Here is a 26803-nt window from a genome sequence, read left to right as displayed (position 1 = left end):
AATGGTGCCCTCTGCATGAAATCACACCTTCTGGAGCTCCCGGTGAGGGGAGAGTCAAAAACCTTAAGGTTAGTGTCATTTAGTTTTCATTTCTTGGCTTCACTAGAGAAATTTGAGAACTTTTATTAATATATTCACAGAGAACTTTGGGGTTTATCTAAACTTGTAATTCCATTATGTACAAGTGTGTAGTTAGTTTAACATAAAAGAACTGTTATTTGGGCCCAAATCAACAGATTTAGGGTATGCGTTCAGGGGACTATTCAGTAAAGCACAAATGGCTCTTCATAGGTCTGTACTTGGTTCATCATTTTTAAAAGGCTTGAAACTAGGAGGTAAATCTCTTGAGATGTTGCTTTTATTATTTTAGGGTGATGATAACGTTGGAGAATTGATGAAAGGAATGGGCCATCTCCCCAGAAAAATTCACAAATGCAAAAAATTTTGCAACTTAGAGAGTACCCAGCCCCAGTTAAGGATCTCTGCTCTATGGATTAAAATACTGAAATATCTGTATTTTCTCAGAACATGAAGACTACCACGGCATTGGATGACGTGGGCCCAGTGCAGACCACTGCACGTGTGAGATGAGCAATGAGGACTCTTTAGAAGAGACTTCCTCCAGACCAGCGTGATAATTCTTCCCTTGTGGTCATAATTCCTCCATTCTCTTTGGGTAACAACTCCTGCCTAACCATCAAAGATTGGAGTGAGACTGAAGCAATCCTAATTCTACCCTAATTCGAGGGTACCTAACTCAGACTGGACAGTCAGTGCTTCCATTTCTTTGGCTACAATGATGGGTTCAAGGATGGGCATGTGACCAAAGTCAGGGAGAGAAACAATTTCAATTCCAAGACTCTTCTTGGAACTATTGGGAAAAAGAAATGCTTTTTCCATTGGAGTGGTTTCAAGGCCATGATGTAAGTCAGTAATTCTTAACTGGTGGTGATTTTGCTCCTCCTGGGATAAATATCCTCATGGTAATGAATGGAGACCTTTTTGGCTGTCATATCGAGAAGCGTGCTACTGGCATCCAGCGGGTAGAGGCCAGGGATGGTACTGAACATCCTGCAATGCACCGGACCGCCCCCACAGCAAAGAATTATTTGGTCAAAAACGTCAGTGGTACTGAAGTTGAGAGATCAACTGTAGAGTTTTGCTTTGTCAACTATCTTGATATGACATAAAATGAGCCCGCCCTAGATTGAAGCCTACAGACAGGAAATAAAGCTGAGAGATGGAACCAAGTCATGAAGACCCTGGATGCAGCTCTGCCTGAAGTCTAGACTTTCCAAACCTGGGTCATTCACAAGTAAAAACACCCTTACGAGTCAACCTGCAGGTGCCAGGACTGTCCTTCATGGAGGTTGCAACAAGAATCATGATGATGAAAAACAAGTATTTAAAAGATGAGACTACAGTGATAGGGCCATGAAGACAACAGCAGTGGGGTGTGGGCTTGTGCAAGAAGGCACAATCAGAGGAGGTCAGGGAGGGCCTCACCGAAACCCGGAGGACAAAAACAAGCCCTCTTTGTGAAGATCTGGAGGCAAAGGGCCCCGGGCAGTGGGAACCGCCGGTGCAAAGGTCTGAACCTAGAAAAGGCCATGGGTTTGAGGAACAGAAGGAGGGAAGGCGAGGGGAGAGTTGAGCCGTGAAGCTAGAGAAGCTGGCGGGATGATGGCGCAGAGCCTTGCGGACCTGGTGAGGAGCCTGGGTTTTATTCTCAGCGTGACAGGAAGCTTCCAGAATCCAAAGTCCCATGCAGTTCCCTTGTGAGAAGAAACTGGAAACTGAACATCCTCAATTTGTATCCCTGACAGCTCACTATATATGAAATATGTAAAGTACGTGGCATTTGGCTGTCTTTAAGAAGCATGGCTGCGATCACGGTCATCAAATCCTCTCAGCATCTTCACCAAGTAAGTACCACATTCAAAACCCCTCGAGGATTGCTATTGAGGCCCCTGTACAGGAGAGAGTGTTTCTCATCTCCAAGGAGGCCAGACGCAGGATTCTGCCTTCCAACGGCATTCTATCCCCTGGCAGAGAACATAAGGCGTAACATACTTGTTACAAAGGACTTCCAGCATTGACCTCCGTGTCCATTCCAGTTTCTGAAAGGACTTTGATGCATTTACTTCTATCAACAAATTACTCAGGCTAGGGGAAAGGACAAGCATTCTGTGACAGACAGCGCTTCAGTGTGTGGTTGAGCAGACTGGGCACGGCAGAAAGGCCAGTGGCTGAGGGGCCAGTGGAAGCTGACATGGAGCCCATGGTCCCATCACCAAGTCCGGCACCCTGGCACAGGGTGTGTCACCCTGGGGGAAGGGCACGTTGTAGCGAATCATTTGCCCAAGGGCTTTGTCTGCCCAGAACAGGTTTTCCAATCGTCACAAAGGGCCCCTGTGTGCTGGTGGTGGCCCTGCTGACAGAAGCTGATCGTTACCTCCAATTTCTTTTCCCACTCCTTCTTCCTAATAAGAGGGAGATGACTCCATTCTTCCAACTTGCTGCTGGTAGGTGCGGTGAATGTGAAGTAAGCACATTTCTCATATGCTTTCTGTCTTCTTCCTCTTTATCCTTTCCTCATTAGCACCAGCTGGATTGCAGATGTCACTCAACCAAGGACACATGGCCCGACTGTACACACACAGCGTCTGCTGGGAGGCGTTTATTGGAGAAAACTCATGGAGTCAGATGCAGAAGTGGACACATGGGTCACCTGTTGGACGCATTGTTTTGTGGCAGGACACAGAGGGCTAGCAGGGCTGGCATCAGACCGCAGGAGAGGGATCCCCACCCTTAGAGGGGTTTTGAGTTGCATTTCCTGGTGAGACTAGGAGTTGAGATCCAACAGCAGGAGGGGTCCAGCCTTGACCCAGCAGCTCAGATTCATGCTTGGGGAGCACTTGTCCCTCCCCCGGCAAACCAGGTCTCAACGTCCCAGCCTTGCAGATGTGGTTTCTGTGGGGTGGCAGAAGGGACCCGATTTGCTTCCTGGAGTGCTCAGCTGTAGCTGTTTTCCATGGACCTCTGCAGGAGAGCAACTTGTGGGAAATCATTCTTAGACTTCTGGCCTGTGATGGCCACATTTATGTCCTCTTGGCAGTTATTCAAACACTAACCTAGGTGTCGCTCTGAAGGTATTCCACAGATGTCATGAATATCTATAATCAGTTCTCTTTATGTAAGGAGATGATCCTTAATAATCTGCATGGGCCTCTTCCAGTTAGGTGAAAGATCTTAGGAGCCAAACTGAGGGAGAAGAAATTCTGCCTGTGGACTGCAGTGTCCGCTCCTGCCCCAGAGTTTCCAGCCAGCTGGCCTGCCCACGAGATTTCAGACTCACTCGGCCAGATCCACAATTGCAGAAGCCAATTCCTTGAAATACATACATGTGTACATATACACATTCACAGCCTTCTGCTTCTGTTTTTCTGGTAGAATCCTAACTGATACATAGTCCAAGCCCAACTTTTGCTTTTCAGCAAATATTCTCGAGTTAGGGCATCTGTCTTTGACCAGAACGACCATACATAGTGGAGCAACAAGATACAAAGATCCTGGATTTCACGACATCATGGATGACATGCCGGTCCTAGACCAGCTACCGTTGGACTTTGAAGGACACAAACTTCAACCTTGATTATTGTTTTTCTTCTTTCCTAGCCAAACTTAATCCTAAGTAACATATATTTATTGGGTGACTATTATTTACCCAACAGGTAAGGAAAGAGAATTCTAAGGGTCTACATGCTATACCCAAGGTCAAACAACCTGCAAATGGTAGAATTCAATGCATGTCTGTGGGGTTTGAAAGCCCACGCTAGTTCAACTACAATCTACAAAATGCAGAATTTCAGGGTCCTATGCTCCTGCCATGCCCCTTTATCATCTGGGGGAAAAGTATTTCTTTAAGAAATATTCTTTAGCCTCAGAAAACCTGAGAGTCAGCCCATATTTTGTCAATAGAATGAGAGAAAACTCAGCCAAAGATATTTCAGAAGCAAAGGGATTACCTTGCAGATCTGAGGTCAATCCAGGATATATCGGTTTAGCCATTCTTTTTTTTTTCCTTAAAAATTGGCCCTGAGCTAACATCTGTTGCCAATCTTTTTTCTTTTTCTCCTTCTTCTCCTCCCCAAAGCCTCCCAGTACATGGTTATATATTCTAGTTGTAGGTCCTTCTATTTCTGCTATGTGGGACGCCACCACAGCATGGCTTGATGAGCTGTGCTAGGTCCACAACCAGGTTGCAAACCAGCGAAACCCTGGGTCGTTGAAGCAAAGTGGGCAAACTTAACCACTTGGTCATAGGGCCAGCCCTGGCTTAGCCATTCTTAAAGTCTAAAGCAATATACGAAGTTGGGCAGAACTCATAGGCAGGGGCCAGACCCGTGGCCGAGTAGTTAAGTTCATGCACTCCCCTTCATTGGCACAGCTGGCTTTCCCAGAATGAATTATCCAAAAGAGAAGGCAAGGAGAAGGTCACAATTCCTTTTATCACCTAATCTCAGAAGTCATACACTGTCACATCTACTACATTCTATTTATTAGGAGCAAGTCATTGAGTCAGTCAAAGAGTGGGGAATTAAGCTATATCTCTTGAAGAGAAGAGAATCATAGGGGACCCATACTAGAGAGACAGAATGCTTCACAGACATTCACCAACAATAACTAACCAAGAGAGGGCATTTGGCAGAGGAAGCAAAACCTTCTGGGGAATACCAAAACCCATTGTACCGAAAGCGAGCTCTCAGCCACCTCACAAGAGGAAACCAAGCATCCTCTGCAAAGAGCAATCAGAGGGCAGCACATTTAGCAAGGCTGCTAAACATTGTCCCACAGCGTTCCTGATGGGAGTGAAACTGAGGCTTAGTCTGTGCTTGGTCTTTTTTTTGTCATATCATTAAAAAAATTGCATTGGAAGATAAATCATATGCACAGAAGAGTGTTTAAAACAAAGATACTAGGCAAATAAAGAAATTACCACCACAATGGGAAATAGAACATTGCCAGCTCCTTCAAAGACCTGAGCATCACTCCTTGACCCCACCCCTCATTTTCCCCTTGAGATGTAATCACCTTCTTTACTTGGAAGAATCAGTCCCTTGCTTGTCTTCATACTTGTTTTTAACTGCCATTGCATGATCTCTAAACAACATATTGTTTGTCTTTGCCTGCTTTTGAAATCTAAATAAATGAAACCATATTGTATATGTTTTCCTGCTCTTTGCTTCTTTCGCTCAATATTAAGTTTGTCAGTTTCATTCATTGCCGTATATATTTCCATTATGTAGATATACCAAAATTGGCTTATCTAATCTACTTTTGATGGATTCTTGGGTTGTTTCCAGTTTTTACTATAACAAACATGCTTGTAGGAACATTGTGGTTCGTGTATCCTACTGGACTTGTGGGAGCTTCCTAGTTTCCTTTGGAATTTCCCTAATGGGACTTCGGGTATACAGTTCATCTATTCTGCAGTGAATGCCAAAGAATGCCAAACTGTTTTCCAAAGAGATTGTGCCAATCTCCACTTCCATCAATAGTGCATGAAACTCCCTTTGTTTTACAGCCTTATCATCAATGCTTCTGATTGTACTTTTCAATGTTTGCCAGTATGGTGGGTGTCAAATGGACATCATTTTGGTTTTAATTTCCGTATCCTTGATAATCATGAGCTTCAGCATCATCCATCCATTTATCGCCCATCATGTTCCCACTCTTGAGAAGTGAGCTATTCAATTTGTTTACATATTTTTCTATTGTTTTATTCTTATTGATTTATAACAGTTATACATTCTGGATACTAGCACTATGCAGGTTATGTGAGTTATGAATATCTTTTCCCAGCGTGTAGTTTGCCTTCTCACTCTCTTTAATGATATCTTTCAATAAAAAGAAATTCTTAATCTTAATGTAGAAAATTTTATCAATCTTTCTTTCATCGTTTGCAGTCTCTGTGTCATGTTCAAAAAAATTATTTTGCACCTTAAGGTCATGAGGATATTTTTCTGTAGTATTTTCAAAGATCTTTGTACTTTTGCATTTTAAATTTTAGCCCTTAACCACTTGTAGTTGATTTTTACGTGTGGTATTATGTAGTGGTCAGATGTAATTTTTTTCTCAATGTAGATTTCCAACTTCTCTAGTTCCATTCATTCAAAAGTCCATTCTTTCTGCACTGATCTTCAGAGTCATTTCTGATTATATCAAGTATTCATATATGTTGGATTTATTTATGGATTTCTATTCCATTGACCTATTTCTCCATTCTTGAGCCATCTCATGCTGTGATTCTTAATTATTATAAGATTTAGTATCTGAGAGGACAAAAAAAACAAAACCTAGGCTGTGTTTTCTTCAAGAGTGTCTTGACTAATCTAGCCCTCTGTATAAATTTTAGAATCTATTTGTAAAATTTTTAAAAAAAAACTTTTGGGAGTTTTTATAGAAATTACAGTGAATTTCTAGTCATTTTGCAAATAATAGACGTCTTTATAATACTGAATCATTAAATCCATTCACAGGATTCATCTATTTATTTAGATCTTCTTTGATGTCTCTCAATGAAGTTTTACTATTTTCCTACAGAGATCTTGTGTATCTTTACTAGATTTATTCTTACTTTAATGCTTTTGTAAATAATATATTTTTTAAAGATTGGCACCTGAGCTAACAACTGTTGCCAATCTTCTTTTTTCAGTTGTGGGTCCTTCTAGTTGTGGCATGCGGGACGCCACCTCAACATGGCCTAATAAGCAGTGGCATGTCCGCACCCAGGATTCGAACTGGCGAAACACTGGGCCGCCAAAGCGGAGCGCGGGAACTTAACCACTCAGCCACAGGGCCAGCGCCAATAATATATTCTTAAGTTTAATTTTTTTAAATGTGTCAGTTAGTATGTAGAAATGCAATTGAATTTTTATTCCAACAGTTTTGCTAAAACTCTTATGAATTTGAAAAATTAACCTAAAGATTAATTTGGATTTTCTATATGCACGGCCATATTTTCTGTAAATAATGAAATTTTTCTTTCTTTCTTTCCAATACTTACAATTTTTATTTCTTTTTTCTTGCCTTAGTGTTCAGATAAGAGCCTCCAAAATTATGTCGAATAGAAATGGTAATACTAGGCATCTCTGTCTTGTTCTTGACATCAAAGAAAATCCTTTCAATTCTAACCTTAAAGTGTGACATTTGCGTATGTTTTCTATCAATGCCCTTTATCAAGTTAAAGTCATATTCTATTTTTAGTTCGCCAATAGTTACTAATATATTGATGTTTAATTATATTAAATAAATTTTCTGTGTCTATCAGATGATCATATTTTGCTCCTATAATGTGCTCATGTGGGGGTTACATTAATTGATTTTCTAATTTTAACCCAACTTTGTATTATGTTGATGAGCCCAACTTTGTCATAATGTAATTTCCTTGTTGTACGTGGCTGAATTCTTTTAGCTAATATTTTGTTTCATATTTTTGCATCTTACATTCATAAGCATGATGGGCCTTTTTGTACTGTCTTTGTTGATTTTTGGTGATAACATCAAAGTTAGGATAGCTTTACAAATTGTATTGGGGAGTGTTTCTTCTTTTTATATATCCCACAACATTTTGGTTAATTTTGTAGCTATTTGCACCTCAAATATTTTGTCGACCTCACTGATGAAGCCACCTGACTAGTAGATTTCTTTGCAAGAAGATTTTTTACTATCAATTCAATTTCTTTAATGGCTGTAAGACTATTCAGGCTTTCTATTTCTCCTTGAGTGGTCTGTTTTATATTTTTTTCTTTTAGGTGAGGAAGATTGGTCCTGAGCTGACATCTGTGCCAATCTTCCTCTATTTTGTATGTGGAACGCTGCCACAGCATGGCTTGATGAGTGGTGTATAGGTTTGTGTCCAGAGACCCACACCCATGAACCCCGGGCTGCCAAAGGTGAGCATGTGAACTTAACCACTACACCACCAGGCCAGCACCATTTTTTATTTTATACAAGAATTTGTCAGTTTAATCTAATTTTCAAATGAATAAGCATAAATTGGTTCACAATATCCTCTAATCTTTTAGAAGTCTCTAGGGATCATAGTTTTGTCCCACTTTTTCATTCTTTTTATTTGTGTCTTCTTTTTGAAACCAGCTTTAACAGAGATTTGTCAATTTTATTAACCTTTTCAAAGAACCAACTTTTGTTATCAATTCTGTATATTTTCAGCCTGTTTTTCAATTTGTTAATTTTTGCCCTTATGTTTATGTTATCCCGCTTTCTCCTTTTGTTTGTTTTGCTGTTCTTGTACTAACTTTTAAAAATAGCTGTTTAGTTCACTAATTTTTATCCCTTATTCTATTCCAATGTAAACATTTAAGACTATAAATTCCTATGTACTGCTTTAACTACATCCCACAAATTTTGATACGCATTTTCATTCTATTAAGTCACAAATATTTTCTGGTTTCCATTATAATTTCCTTTTTTGAAATGCTAGTATGTTTCTTGAGTGCAATTTTTTTTGGCTTAACTTTTTTATTGACATCTAGATTAATTGCTTCGGGTCGGAGAAGGTACTATATGATTTTAATCCTTTAAATGTGCTGAGATTTGCCTAATAAACCTATATTTGGTGATTTCTATAAATGATTTATAGGTGTTTGAAAAGAACGTATATTTCTCAGTTGTTGGGAGCAGTGCTCTGACTCCATTGGTCAAATTTGTTCATCTTCTTACATCTCTTCTTGTTTCTTCCACTTGTATTATCCGTCACTGAGATGAATTTACTAATAAATAGATGTGAATCTAGTATGAGAAAATTATTCTTCTTGTTTTAAAATCAAAACGAAATTGGCTCCACCAAGAGCTGGTAAGAATTTTGAATCTTTGAATCTCATCATCACTGTAGGTTCCTCTCCATCCTTAGGTCCTAAAAGCCTGCTGGTCTTCAGTGCACACTCATTGCCCCAAACCCTATGGATTCTTGCTTCAGTGTCAAACAGAGTCCTTGATGAGGTTGCATAATGAGGGCCCCTAAGGAGCATCATGCAGCCACACCTCTGAATTCCCATCACTTCCCAGGGCCTACACATCCATGATAGTGTAGTTCCCCATTGTTTGTGAATCCCATGGACCTTAATCTTTTCCCATTCTTGGGGTAAATTCTCCCAACCTCCCTCCTGTCTTGGCAGTCTTCTTATCATCTCCTTTTACATACTGTTGTCAATAATTTCCCCCTCAAGAACCTTTGGAAGATTAATTCAAGCTATTCCATCCTGAATTTGGGGGTGGAAGAATGAGATCTGAGATTTAAGATCAGGTAATAGTACAAAAAGATAGGCCTGCCTCAGTGCACACAAAGGTGAACACCTGTGTAAATACATTAGCAGTTGCCTGGCTTCATGATGTTTCTGTACTGAGTTCGTGTAGTACCACTGAGGAGGAGGCAGCATTGAATGGTTGAAAGTGCACCTGGCTAGCATCAAAATCCTGGGCTCAAGTTCAGGCTTTGCTTCATACTGGCTCCATGTTTTAAAAGATGTATTACCCTCTTAGAGTCTCTGCCTGTCATCTTCAAACGGGGACATGAATTCCACAAGACTCTGAGGTGCACAAGAACCTGAGGTCCACAGGCAGGGCCTGTGTTCGATTTACTTTTTTATCCCCTGGGCCAACTTCCTATCTGCTATTATAGATCGGATCTTTGTTTTCAATGAACGAGTAAATTATCTCTAAGGTCTGTTGCTCTGATTAACTGGGAAAGCACATGGGTAAGCCCTTTGTGAATTACCGAGCTCATCACAAATGTGCCTTGTTATTATCACTTTTATATTACATCTCACAGCAATGTGAGATATCCTTAAATAGTCTTTCACTCCCACTATCCTCAAATCTTCAGATCAGCTCTCAATGGTTTGGTATGTTTCAGCAGTTGTTTAATATAATCTCTGCCCAAGGAAGAGATAGGGGCTACTTGAAAAAAAGTCTTGGAGATATTTTCCAAAATGGCCTATCATTTGAAAGGCTTACCTTTTAGAATGGGTGCGGACTCCATTTTTCACTCTCTTGTGCCCCGAGTCTTCTTCATACCGCAGACCACAGCAGGTCAGACCTGTGAGTGTCATGCCTCTTCAGATGTGGTCCACACGGGTGCCACACTTCGGATGTGGTTCATTATGTACAAGAATTAACATCCTATTTGGCCTTACATTACTTTGTAAACCACAAGCTGCTTGATTTCTTTTGTTTTGTTTTCTCCATGACTGATATGTTTCTCTCCTGAAGATTGTCTTCTAATCCCATGCCTTTGCTCAAGAAAAGAAAATCTTCTTTCCTGGAACCTAGTCTATCCATCAAACCCTTCACCTCCCTCAAGAAGCCTTCCCTGATCCACTCACTGAGAGTGACTGCTCCCTCCTCTGAATACTTCTGTGCAGATCTCACACTGTCTAGTCTTGCTCTAGAGGTTTCCATGCACACTCTTCCTTTCCCTCTAGATTATAATCTCTCCCAGGACAAGAACTCTCTGACACCTTTCTGTACCTCTGACAGTGCTGTGACATCAAAGACAGCAAACAAATGCTTGTTGGATAAGTGAAACCAGACATTCTTGCTCCTCATTGATTTATCTTGAATTCTAAGAATTATGGTAACATTCTTTCCAAAAACCACTCCTACAGCGTCTGGCCCACAATGGGAAGAAAAGTGGAAATTGGGTGGAAGTGCTAGACAAAGAAGAGGGAAATTCTGGTGGGTTCACAAGTTGTAAACAGATAATCAAAGCACCGTGAGAGGTACTTCCCAACACAATTATCAGATGAGGTAATTTCCAAGACATAGCATTCATTCGACCAAAGCTGAATATTCTGTAGCCTGGATTCATCTGGTTTGATTTTGCATAATTTCTTTACTTGGTGTGTGTGACACTCTACAAGAAAGACCGGGTCCTTCCCTGTCTGTGGGTGTGTTGTGAGGTCTCCAGAAGTCATCATAGTTCAGTATCTGGCTGACAAGCTTCCCTCTCCTCCCCGCCACACACACACCTGGACACTACACACTAACTTATAATTCAGCCTCCTCCTGTCTTCTCCTCCTCCTAGTTTCTTCCTGTGCTCTTGGCTTCCCATCGTCATATAATCATCTGCCCATCCCTTGAGTCTTACTCTTAATTCAACTTTCTCTGAGAGGCAGAACAGCACGGTGGCTAGACATAGAGGCTTTGGAGTCAGACAAATCCTGAAATCAAGTCCTGTCCTTGCCGCTGAACTTGAATAAAACAATCTTGGCAAGTGCGCATTCTTCACTGAGTGAACGACATAAAACTCTGTTAGTGTTTTCGTCTTAATCGAAATAGGGGAGCCTAACTGTGAGCACGGACCAGACAGTGCTGGTTTAAAACCCAGTGACCATTGCTTAATCTCACTTTGAAATGCTCTGTGCTACATAAACATGAAAGGAGAGAGGCACAGACAGGCACAGAGTCTCAAATTAGAAAAGATGATGAGAGCAGAGATTTATTTTAAAAAGAACTGTCCAATTGACCAGTTCAAGACTAGGCCTATTGTTAGGAGGGAACGACTATTCCCTACCAAGCATGTTTCCACGGGGAGGGACTCTGCGCAGGGACGCTTGCTCTCTCCCCACCCCTTCCACTCTCTCACTCAGGAAGAGGCGGGACCTACTGTGACTGACACTGGTTCTGGTCCCTGTTTCCTTGGAGGTGGCCCTCTCTGAAGAAGACTGGCAGCTTCCTGCCCTGCCCTGTGCCACCAGCTTCTTGGGATATCGTGGCCTTCTAATCCAGAGACTTTACCAAATGGCTTCATAACTTCTAACCCAAATTCCTTCTTACACAGTTATCCTCGGCCCCGCCCCTTGCTGAGCATCTTAAATGGAAAGCCAGCCTCTGCTCCCAGCCTCCTGGGCCTGCTTGGAGGAGGAGATGGTTAGTCTGGAGCTGGGTTGAGGCTCCCTGGGGCAGCCTGACACTCTTTACCTGCACATGTCTAATGCTGAGCAGGCTGTGATCAATAACTGCCATGCCGTGGGCCTTTCTGGAAGAGTGCCACAGGAGAATGAGAAAATGTGGAGGGCAGTTCAGTGGTCCCACTAGTGAGCTGCTTCCTGCCATTCACCTGGGCCCTGTGGTGCCCAACAGATGTGATGCATTTTAACCTCCAAGCAGAGTAGGCTCAAGTCACCCTGGAGACACAGAGCCACATCACAAACAAATCTAGGGGATTCTAGTGCCTCTGTAATGTCTAATCATCTATTTTAGAAAATGCAACCCAAGTTTGGACTATCATGGTGCCCTCGCGTGTCCTGTCAACATGAGGCAAAACAGCTTAAGTGTAGAGGGTTGGGAGTCAGATAGCACTGGGGAAAGCATTAGCTCACCTTCTTACCTTGAGTGTGCTAGGTAAGTTGTTGAATCTGAGTGTCAGGATTTTTTTTTTAATTAGTATCATGAGGGTGATTGAGGAATGAAGAGACAATGCATTTGAAGTGCTTAGTGCCGTGTCTGCCCCTTAGCTCATTAAATGCTGGCTGTTCTACATATCATTGCTGTCATCTCCAAAACCCCGAAGAGCTTTCACATGTATTTCTGCTCAGTCCAGCTCCAGGAGTTTTTGGACACAGTGCAGGTCTTAACATCATTAAGTTCCAGTAAGTTTGTTAAACTTGGCCCATCCTTTCAGCCTGTTCTTTGGCATCCCGAGTTTGTCATGTAACCCACTGCCCTCTCAGCCCATAGCATCTGGAGTTGTCTTCTATGTCCTCATCCTAGTAAGATATGAATAAGTAAGGTCAAGGGCAGAAGCCTGGGGTCTGTCCCTGGGACCTCCCTCCTAGATGGGTGATGATTTTTTAATTAGTACTCTTTGGCCATGCTCATTCAGCCAATCTGGAGACCCAGAGCCATGTGTCATGGCCTTGTAAAATCTCAAAACTGTTTTATGAAGTCATCTTAGAAGGAAATTCTGGCTACCATTTTTGGATTATTTTCTTTAGAGAACATGCTATGTGTCTATGAAACATGAAAAATTTCTATTATTTTTTCATAATGATCCTACATTTAACACGTTTCCTGCATAAGCCTGTCGTTCAACATGCTGTAGCACAACTCATAATCGAGTAAAATTATGGCTTGCCTCAACAGAATAATATTTTGTGAAACCACTTGATGGGAAAATCAATGAAGCTATTTTGTTTTATAAAATTAGTTCAAAATAAGAATTATGTTAGAAGAGTCTGCATAGTTCTTTTTTATAGAAATAACTGGCTGCTTTTTAAATAAAATAAAAAGAATATGTAAATACTATTGAAAAGTTAGCATTAGCCCTTCCATTTTCAACATAAAGCTTTTCAGGTTGGTCAGATCAAGACCATCAGACTTGCTCAAAGAGGCCCACATTGCCAGTGGGAGAGGGAGCCATGGAGCATAGGGCTTCAGGTATACAGGGCTTCTGAGTCATGGCTGGCATTTTGGGCAGTGTGGGTTTTAAGCAGGTTTGATTCACAGAGGATCCTAGAAAATGCTAGAAGACAGGTAGTATATCCATGGTGTGTGCAGAATTCTAACATGGCCTCGAAGATTCCCATCCCCTGGTGTACATGCCCTACATAATCCTCTCTACTGGAGTGTGAACAGGACCTGTGAATACAATGGGTTTTACTCCCGTTATTAGGTTATATTCTATGGCTTAAGAAATTTTTCAGATGTAATTAAGACCTGTAATCAGTTGTCTTTGGGTTCACAAAAAAAATGAGATTATCCTGAGTGGGCCTCACCTAATTAAGTGAGCCCTTAAAAGAAGTCAGAGAGATTTTAAGTGAGAGAGATTCTCCTGCTGGCCTTGAAGGAGCAGCTGCCTTGCTGTGGAGAGGGCCCTGTGGCAAGGACCCTAAGTGGCCTCCAAGAGTTGAGAGTGGTCCCTGGCTAACAGCCAGTAAGGAAATGGGACTTCAGTCCTACAATTTCAAGGAACTGAATTCTGCCAACAACCAACGAGCTTGGAAAAAGATCCCAGTCACAGATGAGATCACAGTTCTGGCTGATTCCTTGATTTCAGCCTGATGACACCATGAGCAGTAGACCCACTTACATTGTGCCTGGACTCCTAACCCACGGAAACTGTGAGATAATAAATGTGTGTTGTCTCAAGCTGCTGAATTTGTGGTCATTTCTTGCTCAGCAGTAGACAACTAATACACATAGGGAGGAGGTAACTGCAAAGGGAGAGCTGCGCAGAGGAAGCATAACTCAGAATGATACTTCCAGAGTAAACTAGTAACCCTAATGGTCGATTTTCACGTGGCCACAGAAAAAAATTTATAGGATTGAGATTTCACTGAACATTCCACACGTAGACTCAGATTATCTTTTCTTCCTTTGCAGCGGTTCTCAAACTTGCATCAGAACTGCCTGTAAGCCTTCTTAGAATCGATGGCTGGGTCCCAGGGTGTGAGAATCAGCATGTTCAACAAGTTCCCAGGTGGGGCTGATGGTGCTGGCCCTGGGACCCCACTTTGAGAACCACCGCTCTATGATAAATAAAGAGGTTCCAGTTATTTTTAATATTTGACTTCTATATCCAACCTTTTTCCCTTTTGACACGAAAACATTTTAACAAGACTTTTTAAACCAAGATTGAGATAAAGAGAAGTAACAGAACTTGATATACCTTTGAGAAACCCAAAGTGTTTGTTATTCTCTTATTACTCATCTCAGAACTTCTATTTGGATGGAGTGATGAGAGAGTAATCAAATCAGGTTTTAAAAAAATTTTGTTGCTCGCCTGCCACAGGTTAAAGGTCAATTGGGGGGCCTGCAGGATATCTGTGTTTTTCCTATCTGTCATCAGCTTCCCAGCTCCGGAGTGTTAGCCGTCTATACTGCAGCTGCTGTCCCAGGGAAGCCCCTCCGGGCCCGTGTTCCCAGGTGGCAGGTGCGGCAGCCACACAGAGAGGTGCTTCAGAGGAGCAGAAAGTCCTCTCATTGCACCCGTCCTGACAAATCAGTCCAGCATGAACCCCTCAGAAACGCAGCCAGGGCATCAGCCTGGCAGCAAAAATGAAGTCTTGACTGAGGTTTGGGAATACACAGGGGTTCCACCAAGTACAAAGCCCAGAAGAGCATTTAAGACAAGGAGAGAGGGCACATCTCTTGGCAGCAGAAGCGCGGTTAGGTAGGGATCATGAGTGGGTATCGGAGCAAGCCAAGGGATGGGAGAAGCAGAGAGGGAAAAAGGTCCTTCGTGTCATTATGAATCTGAACTTGGAGAGTGCTCTGGACTTAGATCATGACAGAAGCAGAGAGTTAACATTATTTTAAGACATAATTTGAGAATTATTTATTTGGGAGAACTCAGCATCATCATGTTATCCAAAATGATCCCAGTTGCTCATGCTTGTCATAAAGTCTGCTAATAATCTGGATGGGGGGGAACTTAACTGAAAACATCTGTTAAAACTGAATATGATAATCACGTCTTGTTTTTACGATTTTGCTCATGATACAACCTTGAAAGAGTGGAATTGAGTGCTTATCCCAGTAAATTAGTATTGCTATGCAGATCATAGGTGAGCCTTGACTTTGCATGCCACAGTAAAAACGACTGCGCTTTTCCATTAGAACAGTTTGGGTCACCCTAGCTGCCAGCTTTTTTGCTTTTATTTATGTATTTTTTTTCCCTAAGGAGATGCAGGCACTTTGTGGGCCTTCCCCACCCCTGCAAAATGATTGATGGTTGGACTTCTTATAATTCAAGTAATGCAGAGCGTCTGAAGCTGTGGTAATCGGATCCTACGGACTTTGAAGACAGCTGCCAAAATATCCATAGCACAGAGGTTTGGCAACTTCATTTAATCATAGCAAAAGGATTACAAAGTGCAAAACAAGCCCCAAAACAGCTACGAAATGGGCCAATTCAGAAACCGCCTCAGGCTAAGAAGTTGCTCGGGCTTGCTCCCTCTTCACTCTGCCTGTATTCCCCCTCTCGAACTACTTTACCTTGGCCGAGGTTGGCACCATTTGTGACACACAGGAGAGAAAGGTGTCAAGGGGAATTGACTTTAGATCAGAGAAACAAACAGTGTCTGGTGGTATGTCAGGCTCAGGGCTGGTGAATCCCAAAGCATGGCACCCAGATTATCCTGGTGTGGGAAGGCTAAGGTCACAGTCTACCTGGTGAGAACCTCTGAAAGACAAGCCAAGTGGCAAATTTAGAAGCTGTCCCTTGTCTCTTTAAAGTGAGAGCTTGCAGCTATCCATGATGCTTTATTTACCAACAATAATACAATTTGCATTGAGAGCAATAGCTTGTTCATCAGTCAACAAACGTTTTATGATCATAACAGGAATTAAGGGTCACTGGGTGCCGATCTGGAATTTCTCATTGACAACCTCAGCTGTAGAGGCCTCTTTCCATTCTGCGCATAAATATGGCGACTCCAATGTGAAACCTTTGGTCCTTCTGCTCCAGAAGGGGCTAGGAATACGAGAGAGTGGGCAAGAAGGACCTTGAGAGGCCGACATTGTTTGGGTGCCAAACATCCTATTTGCTTGGCTCTCACTTGCACAAGTTCCTGGACAACATAAAATATAACACAAAACCCACAACATTCAGCACAAGTTTCTATTAGGCAACTTTAAAAAGGTGCAAATGCAGACTCCTGTGTAAATCTGATTTGCCATGCTAGGCCAAGCTTATTTTATTACATACATTCTGCATTCTAAGAACTAATAACTTCATATTGTAAACATTAAGCATACAGAGTTAAAATTCAAGGCCACATTATATCATTGATTGTCTCTTTTGTCGTGTATCTTTGGCTGGCCGAGATCAACTCGTAGTGTATAAATGCATAAGTTATATAATTATTATATAAAAAGGAAAAAAAAATGTTGACTCGAATACTTCATTCTGACAAACGCACAGCGTTCGCGACTCGAAAGGAAAACTGGAGCCCGCCTAACCCAATTGCCTAGATTTCGGATGGTGGTGGCCAAGAAGGCCATCTCTTACCTGACCCTGTGGAGAACAGAGCCCCCAAAGAATGATGAGGTCCTGAACGTTTCTTTTAAATATTAGACAATTCCAGTTAAAATTTTCTTTTGACAAACAAAAAAAGAGATGCATATTTTTGTTTCTGAATCCCATGACTTCCCCTTCCTCCCTAACGCTGTGTCCTTCCTCCTAACACTGGGTTGGTATAACACTGACCACCTTCAACCTCAAGTCTCCATGACTCATCCTCCACAGTCCCAATACTGTCCTAAGTCCGGTCTTGACTGTTTGGGAAGCTTCTTTCCCAGTCCTTGCCTCCTCCTCCTCTGCTTTCATCTCTACCACCTCCTCCAGCCCTCTGTCCACAACCACGCTCCCTCCGCACACATTCTCAGTCCACCGTTCAGCTCACAGTTCCTGTAATAGTATAAAGGAGTTGGAAACTTTGGGTTGTCTTCACAGTTTGAAAGAGCTGCTGGCTGTCCATCAAATGGAAGGAATCTGTTTTCACCCAAAACAGCGAGTGTCGATGAGTTCCATGTCAATGTCTGCTGATGGGCCACAGTCTCTCTTCTTTTCTGTTTTTGTTTTTGATATGTTTCTATTTTTAAATACAGGTAGTTTTCCTTAAAATGACATTATACATGGGATGTTAGGTCAAGACTGTGTTATCTCTATGGGTTTAGTTTAATCCCAGTTGGCATTAGCAGGATCCCAAACTCTACTCTAAAGTTTATACGCTTCTTAAGAACACTTTCTTTGGCACTTTGTCCTCATGACGTCATGCTTCTACTTACAATGTCTTTTACAAGGTTGGTCCACAGATTGTATGTCCATATACATTACATTTTCAGCGTCCTCTTTATTTTTGTAGCACTATTTTAGTAATTCCCTCCCGCTAAGAGTCTTTGGATCTCTTCCCTGGCTTCCTTCCCCAGCCCCCGTCAAGCATTTTCATTCCTCTTGAGGCACTTTGGAGTCGTGTTCTCCAACAGAGTTTGTGGCAAGCTATTGGTGATCATGTGTTGTTGGCAAAGGCCTCTCCCAGGTCTTTAGTAGTAAGTGCCCAGATGAGAAGGCATATGGCTGGCTGGAAGCCTAGTGTTGGGGTAGATCCCTCCAGTTGGCGAATTCCAGTATGGATTCGGGGCAGCAAAAAAACTGGACGACGTCACGGGTAGGGCCGGAGGGTGGGGGGCCACAAAGTTCATCTTCTGTGGGTGGGCGTGATAAGAGCCCATGTAGGGGAGGTCCGAGGGGTACTTGTAGAGAGATGATTCTGGAGGGTGGGGCTGGAGGGCCTGGGCGATTCCATGGAAGTCGAACTTGTAGGCGTAGCGCTTCCCATGGACTTTGGTCATGATATTTTTGTCATAGTAGTAACGGAGGGCACGGCTGAGTTTATCGTAGTTCATATTGGGTTTGCTTTTCCGTTCTCCCCAGCGCCGGGCGACCTCATCCGGATCCGTCATCTTGAATTCCCCATTGGTGCCTTCCCAGGTGATACAGTTGGAGTTGGAGCTGTCTGACAGGAGCTCCAGGAGAAACTGCCAGAGCTGGATCTGTCCACTCCCTAATGAGGTGGGAAAAGGAAGGAAAACACCTGTGAGCACAGGTTCTGAGGGAAAGGCGCTTTCTTCAGTGATAGAAGTGGGTGCTGTTGGTGTTCCACCCGGATCTCCTTTACAGGCTTGTGCACCCATCCCTCAGCTGCTGGGGGGGTTGGCTGCTCCTGTCCCACAGCTCCCCCCTCTTCTCCAGAGAACTGCCCTTGGCCCAGCAGGAGCTGCCTCACTCACCCCTAGGGAACTCACAGCCAGACGGGCTGACACAGAGTACCAGAAGTTGGCCCCCTCGCCTCAAGGAGGACCAACTCTGTGATGCTGTTCGTGCTCCAGAGCTCCCCATGGGATCCAACTGAAGCAAGGTTCCAGCTAAGGCCACAAGCTTCCTAAGCTTTTCCCCTGCCCTACCCTGCTTTGCCACACCCTCTCCCCCGAGAACATACACTTAATTAATCACTTGCACAAGAATACTTAGCCCAAGCTCTGTGTCTAGGGAACCTGCACTAAGATGATGATCCTTGGTGACTATCAGGCGGATCTACAGATCCGAGTCCTATATGGAATGCAGAGAATTCTTATGGGGCAGAGTTCAGGCTGGTTCCATCCATTTCTGACTTCCTTAGAAGAACAGCCCAGTCAACTTTGTGTTTTGGGGGTGGAAGGGCTTATTTTTCCTATTTTTTTGAGGCAGAAAGTGCCGCCACATTGATGGCAATAATGACTTAACACCATTTATATTGGCTAGGTCAAGCAAAATAATAAAAGTCAGATTTAGGAAATGAACTTCTAAAAGTTTATGGAAAAAAATAGAGAATGGAAGTAAACACCGTTATTTCTAACATAACATTTTGCTGGCACACAGAAAGCAATTCTGTCAAAACTTTTCCTAGAACAGAATTAACCCACTCAAAATGAGGAAGTTTAGAAAAGAGTTGGCTCTTTTTCAAACCAGATCACCCATTTCCAGTATTTAGGCAAATGCATCGTAACGGAAATCCATGTGTTGCCCCTGCATTGCAATGCCCATTGTGTTAAGAAGAGTTTCCAAAAGAAAAACCGTAACAATGAGTGATTGTATGCCCTCTTGGGGAGCTGAAATGAGACTCCAACTCATTTAATCATCAGGATTTTCTTGATCTCATCGGAGGCATGTAGATGCGGCTTTTATGTTTTATTAACTTCAGAGAAAAATCTATGCACATCATTCCAGCCACTCTTTTCCAATACTTTAAGATCATTTATGGCTCCCTGAAGGAGAGAAGCATGTGAATATCAACAGTAATATTGAGTACCAGGAGAAGCTAAGACGTGTTGAACAGATTTTAGAAGTTTTGAAAATGGATGAGAGGCAGGGCTTTCCTCCCAAACTCTAGCTACTGCACCGCCTTGGGCTTGTTACCAAAAAGATTACCTTTTATTATGCTATCAGTAAATATCAATAGATGTGATAAAAATGAGTGAAGAACTTTGGCTACTATTCAGGAATTGATGTCATGTAAAAATCAATTATAAATTTGTTTTTCTCTAAATCCTTCCCACTAGCTCCCTATACAAATTGTCCAACTCATAAACCCTTGTTTCCACATTGGCTACATGGAAATGGACATGTTTGTGAATTCATCCATACGATAGATCGTGAGAAAGGTCAGCCTTTTCTGAATATGTTCTGGAAAATGATCATTTTCAGTCTAGCAAACACATTTGAAATGTATTAACAGCTTGTAGTTCATTGCAATGGAAGTCTTTGCTTTTTCAGGACCACATATTCAAACTGTTCTCAATCAAGTTTTGTTGCCCCCAACATTTCATTAATATGCATTTTAAAAAATACAAAGAATGGTATGAGAAAACCATATGGTTTTAGTATATATATTGTAACCAAAGGATTACAACTTGAAAAAATTCCATATATGACCTGGGAATTTAAACATGGATTTTTGATTTAACAGTCTAACATATGCTTCAGTATAAACATATAGAGTTGTTTGAAAATAAATATTCACTGTTAACCTCTTCCCACAGAGAGAGCAATTCCACAGATTTTCTACAAATACATAGACCTTCCTAAACAGCCAAAATAATATTCAGTATCAATTCAAACCTGGGCATTGCTTCCTAGCAATTTGTCCCTTGCCTACTTCCTTTATTGGTTTTTTATTTTTTATTTTTCTTGGAGGAAGACTAGCCCTGAGCTAACAACTGCCAATCCTCTTTTTGCTGAGGAAGACTGGCCCTGAGCTAACATCCGTGCCCATCTTCCTCCACTTTATATGTGAGATGCCTACCACAGCATGGCTTGCCAAGTGGTGCCATGTCCACACCCGGGATCCGAACTGGCGAACCCTGGGCCACTGAGAAGCGGAATGTGGGAACTTCACCACTGCGCCACCGGGCCGGTCCTTTGCCTACTTCCTTTATAAATGTGTATAAAAGAGAATCAGAGGACAAAAGTGGCTTCATATCTCTACTACTTCTAAAGAACTAGAAGGTCAAGGACCTAAATTTACTGCTGGAAACTCAAAGCTCAAAGGATGGATGAGCAATTTCTCACCAGACTATTTTACCCATTAGTCTTTAAGACACAGGACTCAAACCTCTAGCACTTCAAGGGTCTATGGAAATAAAAGATCTGTAAACAAAATTCATAGCTTCCAACTCTGAGAACAAAACCGTAAGTGCAAAATCAATTAATATCTAAGTAAGTGTTATAAAATGTAGCATTATGTCAAGCTCATTACTTGTTAAACTTAATATTCATAACAAAATCCATTGCTTTCGCAGTATAGAACAGATTTTTCTCCTTGTGGAAGAATTCTCAAGGACACACAATGGTTGCTGTGAAATCACAGGCAATGGTAAATTAAATGAGTTACTCGTGGCCACAGAATTTCAAAAGCAATTTATTAAATTCCTATTTTACTGTCAAAACAGCAACACTGACTGTGCAAGAAAAGTGCGCTTTAGAATATAGACTAGGGATTCCAAAACAAGAGTACTTAAGGTCCAGGAAGCCTAGGAATGGCTTGGGCTGTTCGCTGGCCAAACCAACAATAAAAGCAGAAGCTCTAACAACACCAGATCTTCCATCCTAACAGCATCGTCACCTCCACCTCGTGAATCACCTTTCTTTGGTAAAACCCTTCACACCTATTTTCTCGCTCCATCTTGACAACCTCCTTGTAACATCAAGAAGGAGTAGCTACTTCTGTCCTAGTTTTGTCTAGGATAATGAACTACAGAGTCAGGATTGGGGGGAAAAATAAAGATGGAGGTAGCCCACCTGCAGGAGAGCCCAGTGGGTTGAAGGGGAGAAGGGTGGGGCTTAGAAGGGGAAAGCCAATCCTTCAAGTTTTAGGAGAAAAGTGGTCTCCTAACGCAATTGTAAGAAAAGAGGAGAAACACGGTAGCAAAGAGGTACGGACTGAGCAAAAAAGGGCAAAACATCTAAACGGTTTATAAACCACAGAGAAAAGCAGAGCTGGGAGTGACTCAGCAGCTGTGGGTCTAGTAGGAGGATTGTCCCCGAGCAGGGCACTGTGGCTGCCAGGTGACAGAGGGACAGAGCAGTAAATAAAGCAGAGAGGGCCCAGGCAAGAACCACAGCAGCCGTTGTTTGGGGCCACTTTCTCCAGGAGTTTGGGTGCTGCAGAAAAACCCGGGTGCACAGCCTGGCCTCGCCACCACGCTGAGATCAAGGCAGCAGGCGGGTCCCAGGGGAAAGCTTTGCCCTGGGCTCAGTGTGGCTCAGACAGGACTTGTTGGAAGGGCAGGGGAGGCCGGTGGCTGGAAGTACCACCTTGGAGTTGGCAGTGCCTCAGCTGAATCCTGGCTCTGTCACTTATGGGACCTTGGGCAGCTCACTCAGTTCTCTGTGCCTCAGTGTCCTCAGGTGCCAAATGTGGATGATGGTTATAGTGCTATCTTGCAGGGTTACTATGAGGATGAACTCAGTACATGAACGCTCTTATCATGATTTGTTTGGGCTGAAAACTAGAGTGTAAAGAAGGGTACACCCCTCGCCTAGAGCCAGGAGATGCCAAAAGAAAGACACTTACTCCTGTGGAACTCCATATTGGCCGTGCAGAAGCTGGGAACGGTGGGGTTCTCAGGGCGGGCTGAGATCCACTCAAAGCTTACTATGAGGCAGGCACCATCCTGAACACTTCGCATGTGTTTATTTAACCCCCCCCCCCCAAGAATCCTGTGATAGCCCATTATAGAGATGGGGAAATTCAAGCTCAAAGAGGTACAATGACTTCTCTTGCCCAAGGTCAGCAAAGGTTGGCACCCAGACTCCAGGCTTTGATGCTGAAGTACTGCATGAACCATTGCTTTCAGGCCTGGTTTCAGCACACACCTCCAGTGTCTCCTCAAGTCCTTCCCAGTTGGTCCCCTCCCTGGGCCTGGAGTTTGGTAAGTCTCCAGTGGAAGACTGGACACTCCCACCTCCTAATAAATGGCAAAACATCCCTAAAACTGGTCTCTGGTTTTGCATGATGTGGGATACCTTTTCACGCCCCCCATTAGAAACTAGCCAGTTAGCATCAAGGGAGCCACTGAACATGACCCAGGAAAGCTCTTTCATGGAAAGGCAACTTCAGCTCATCAGAGGAGCCCCACTAAATGCTCAGCCATTCTGACAGGATGTAAAGAAGCAACGTTGCTTGTATCTGATCCATGACATATAATAATGCAAGGACACGCTTTTCTCTGCAGGAGAAATACGGTCCAAAGTGTACGCCAAATGGATATTTGGGATGGAGATGTTGAGATGCTGTTATCATCTTGTGCATTCATACTGTATGATGTCATCTTTCCATTTAAAATGATTAGAGTTTGCATTGTCTAAAGAGCAAAGGCAGCAATCCTAAGTGATGAAGGATTTATCTATCAGAGAATGGGAAAATGGAGTGACAGGAAGAAGCATCCTCATTAATAGAAAGATAAAAGACATTCTGGTTTCAGGGGGAAAGGCCACATGAATACAACAGACACACGGCCTAAGGGGAGTTGGAGAGAAGGCCTAATTCATTATAAACTAAGTAAAATCAAATTTTATCTTCAAATGAAAAGCTGGATGCTGCCACTTTCCCCAGGCCCAGTGAGAATGGTCTTTGTGGTATAATGTGGAGTCTTTTGCTCATGATGCCAGTGCTGCTGACTCATTACGTACCAAGACATTTTCCCAGGCCTGGGATGGGTTTGCAATCTCCTCCTTACTCTGCCCCCAGGGCCTCTACCCACAGTGGGCATCCCCAGGCTGCTGGGCACAGTGTGCCACTGTGAGAGTTGGTGATCTGCTTAGGGGCCAGTGACTGTCTTTGGTCCCACTGTGAACCAAGCAACACCTTTGAGCTGTGACAACATGGGCATAAACATCGATTTCATTTAGCCAACTTGTGTGAGTGAGAAGGCCAGTTTGGTCTTGTCTAATGCAGCTTGACAGTTTCCTCTTCTTCATCCCTGACCTCAGACCCATGCACCTAGACAACTGTTAAGATAGAAATGGAAATCCTTCCTTTATATTCTCTTGGTCCCCATTCTTCAAGATCTCCCTTGTCTCTCATGCTTACTCAGGGGCATTGCGGGACACAAAAATAAAAGCAGACTTTGGGGACAGAAAATCAGGGTTCAAATCTGGTTCAAATCTGGCCTTCCTTCTTTTTGGCCATGTGACCCAGGAAAAGTTACCTAATTTCTCTGGACCTCTGATTCCTCTTCTGTAGGATGAAGATAATGAGTTCCCAGGGCTGTTGGGAGATGGGACCACAGACATGAACCCTTGCCCAGGTATTATATGGGGTGGGAGCTATTTGATCGCTCTTTCACATTATTGTATTAATGTTCCCAGAGGGCTTCAGCTTCCACCCTTTTCCTCTTTCTAGTCTATTCTGAACATTGCTGACAGATCAGTCTTCCTGAAACATGACTGATAATAATCATCTCAAAACATAGTAATCGTTTTTATTTGAATGGTTACGGAGACAGTTACAAATGGAAAGCTGAGCACGGGTATGAGGAAGGACCAGACACTCAGGAGACTTGGCCACCAGGTGGATGTTCACATAAGAGAAAAGAGCCTGTGGCTCTATGGTTTGGACGGTGTTGTCATTACCTGTGTCCATCTCTTCACCTCAATGTAAGCCCCCCTAAGGGTCAAGGATGGTATCTCATTATTCCTTGTATTCTTTTATTCACCAAATAACTATTGAGCACCTGGTCTAGGGTCCCGGGGAAGAGTAGTAAACAAAACAGTACCTTCTAACTGCTCAGATGCTTAAAAGATATTTGCCGAATTAGTTAACATTAACTAAAATTTAATGTCAAAGATGCAGACACTCAATAACGATGATATTTCACATTCTCAAAGTAGAAATTCCCTTGTGGGGAATGTATGCTGAGTGAATCTGAATTTTTCCGTTTCCAACCCTATTCGGGCCTCAATGTTTAGGAAATATACATTCCAGCTTGTACTCGCAATATGCCTGTGACATCTTGGCATTTGAATTTGCTGTTGAGAATATGCAGCATGTGCTGTGAATTTCTGAAGTTGATGCCAGCACAGCTGGTTCTGATCTGAATACAAACAAATAAAACAATTTGGTTGGCACTGAACTGTGATGACAGGTGACATTCCTTGGCAAGGCACAGGTTACCAATGGGCCAATTAAGACTGTACTTTCTTCTAGCATCTAAGTTCAGAAACAGATCATTCATTGAAGATGATCCTAAATTTGCAGTCTTGTGGTTATAATTAAGGTTCTCCTTTTAAGAATATTATTTTATCTGCTTGGGAGCCGGGTTGGATTGTGTCCCCCAAAATTCATCTGTTGTAGTCCTAACCCCCAGTTCCTCAGAATGTGACTTGATTTGAAAATAGGGTCCTTACGGAGGTAATCAAGTGAAAGTTGAGGTTATGATGATGGGCTCTAGGCCAATATGACTGGTGTCTATAAAAAGGGAAATTCGGACACAGAGACACGTAAAGGGAAGACGAGATGAAGACAGACAGGCAGAAGATGGCCATGAACAAGTCAAGGAGAGAGTGCTGGAACAGTTCCTTCCTTCACAGCCCTCAGAAGGAACCAACCCTGCCAACACCTGACAACCTTGATCTTGGACTTCTGTCCTCCAGAACCGTGAGATAATAAATGTCTGTTGTCCAAGCCCCCAGTCTGTGGTACTTTGTTACGGCAAACTGACACAGCGTGGATTACACAGTAATGCTCTTTGCTAAAGGTATCATCTTAATTTAGAACCTGATTCATTTTTTTCCACCTAGCGAAATAATGCAGTGAGACCTAAAACTAAAATTTCTTCAGTTGAAGGGATCTCTCACCAATACAAGTTCATCTTTCCAAACAGCCACTGCCAAAAAGATAACTTTGTAAGAGCAAAATCATCAGCGATATCTCACCTGGATTTGCAAGGCGGCTACTTGTTGGTCCAAGAATCTGGTAAGGATCTATGGTGAAAACAGAAGAAGTCAAACCCCAATGACATAGTCATGGCTCGGTATGACGTAACTGTGGGCATAATGCTGACCCACTTGTATTTCTGGACTCCAGAGCTGAAAATGACCCCCACACCAAAGTCACCCAGCACCACTTCCTGTATTGGATAAGATGTCACATGGGATCTGAGAGAAGTTTCTTGCTAAAGTTCTCCTAGTTGGTGGCCAAGCTCTGATTTGGCCCAGGATTCCCACTGCCCAGACCAGTCCTGTCTCCATCCCAGGATACAAGTAGAGTAAACATGTGTAAGTCCCCAGTCTGCCCAAGGGCTATGTTGGCCCTGTAGCCCAGCACTGGCAGTATCAACCTTCCACTGCGTTTCCACATTGGACTTGGTACAAAGGCTGTGTTGGTGCACAGGGCCTGTAAGGTGAAATTAAAAGAATTCATGGGTCACAAAGAACCAGGCTGTGTGCAAGTAGAATGTTATTGTCCAAATTTATTAGATAGATTTTGGAAATGTTTTAGCAAAACCTCAAGTCATCCCAATTGAGTAGACTGATAATTTGGTCCCCATTTTATATACGGAGCAGTCATTAAAGAAGACAAAGAAACATTAATTCCATGCAGAAAATGACACATTTTAGAAATATGCTGCTAAATCTGTTTCTTCTCTTATGTTCCCTGGAACATACCTAACTGAGGACGCTGGTCTTCAGTTTTGGGCACTGTGGAAGGAGATGGCTGAGCAGCTGAAAATCCAAAA

The 26803-nt window shown here is 42.8% G+C and overlaps 1 protein-coding gene across 4 annotated transcripts in view; it reads right to left on the bottom strand.

Moving 5' to 3' along the window:
- Positions 1 to 15347: 15347 nt before the first annotated feature.
- The window catches only part of LOC124234361 (transcriptional regulator ERG), a 257281-nt gene continuing 245825 nt past the window's right edge, over positions 15348 to 26803 (bottom strand). For all 4 annotated transcript variants that reach the window (XM_046651707.1, XM_046651704.1, XM_046651705.1 and 1 more), the window contains 3 exons: positions 26733 to 26789; positions 26001 to 26048; positions 15348 to 18591 (listed from right to left, as the gene is read on the bottom strand). In XM_046651707.1, coding sequence (XP_046507663.1) covers positions 18071 to 18591; positions 26001 to 26048; positions 26733 to 26789 — 626 coding nt within the window. In that variant the 3' untranslated portion in view covers positions 15348 to 18070. The remainder of the gene's footprint in view (positions 18592 to 26000; positions 26049 to 26732; positions 26790 to 26803) is intronic.

This window comes from Equus quagga, unplaced genomic scaffold (assembly GCF_021613505.1).
Source record: "Equus quagga isolate Etosha38 unplaced genomic scaffold, UCLA_HA_Equagga_1.0 73442_RagTag, whole genome shotgun sequence".
NCBI classification, from domain to species: Eukaryota; Metazoa; Chordata; class Mammalia; order Perissodactyla; family Equidae; genus Equus; species Equus quagga.
This window is presented reverse-complemented; position numbering and strand designations above follow the sequence as displayed.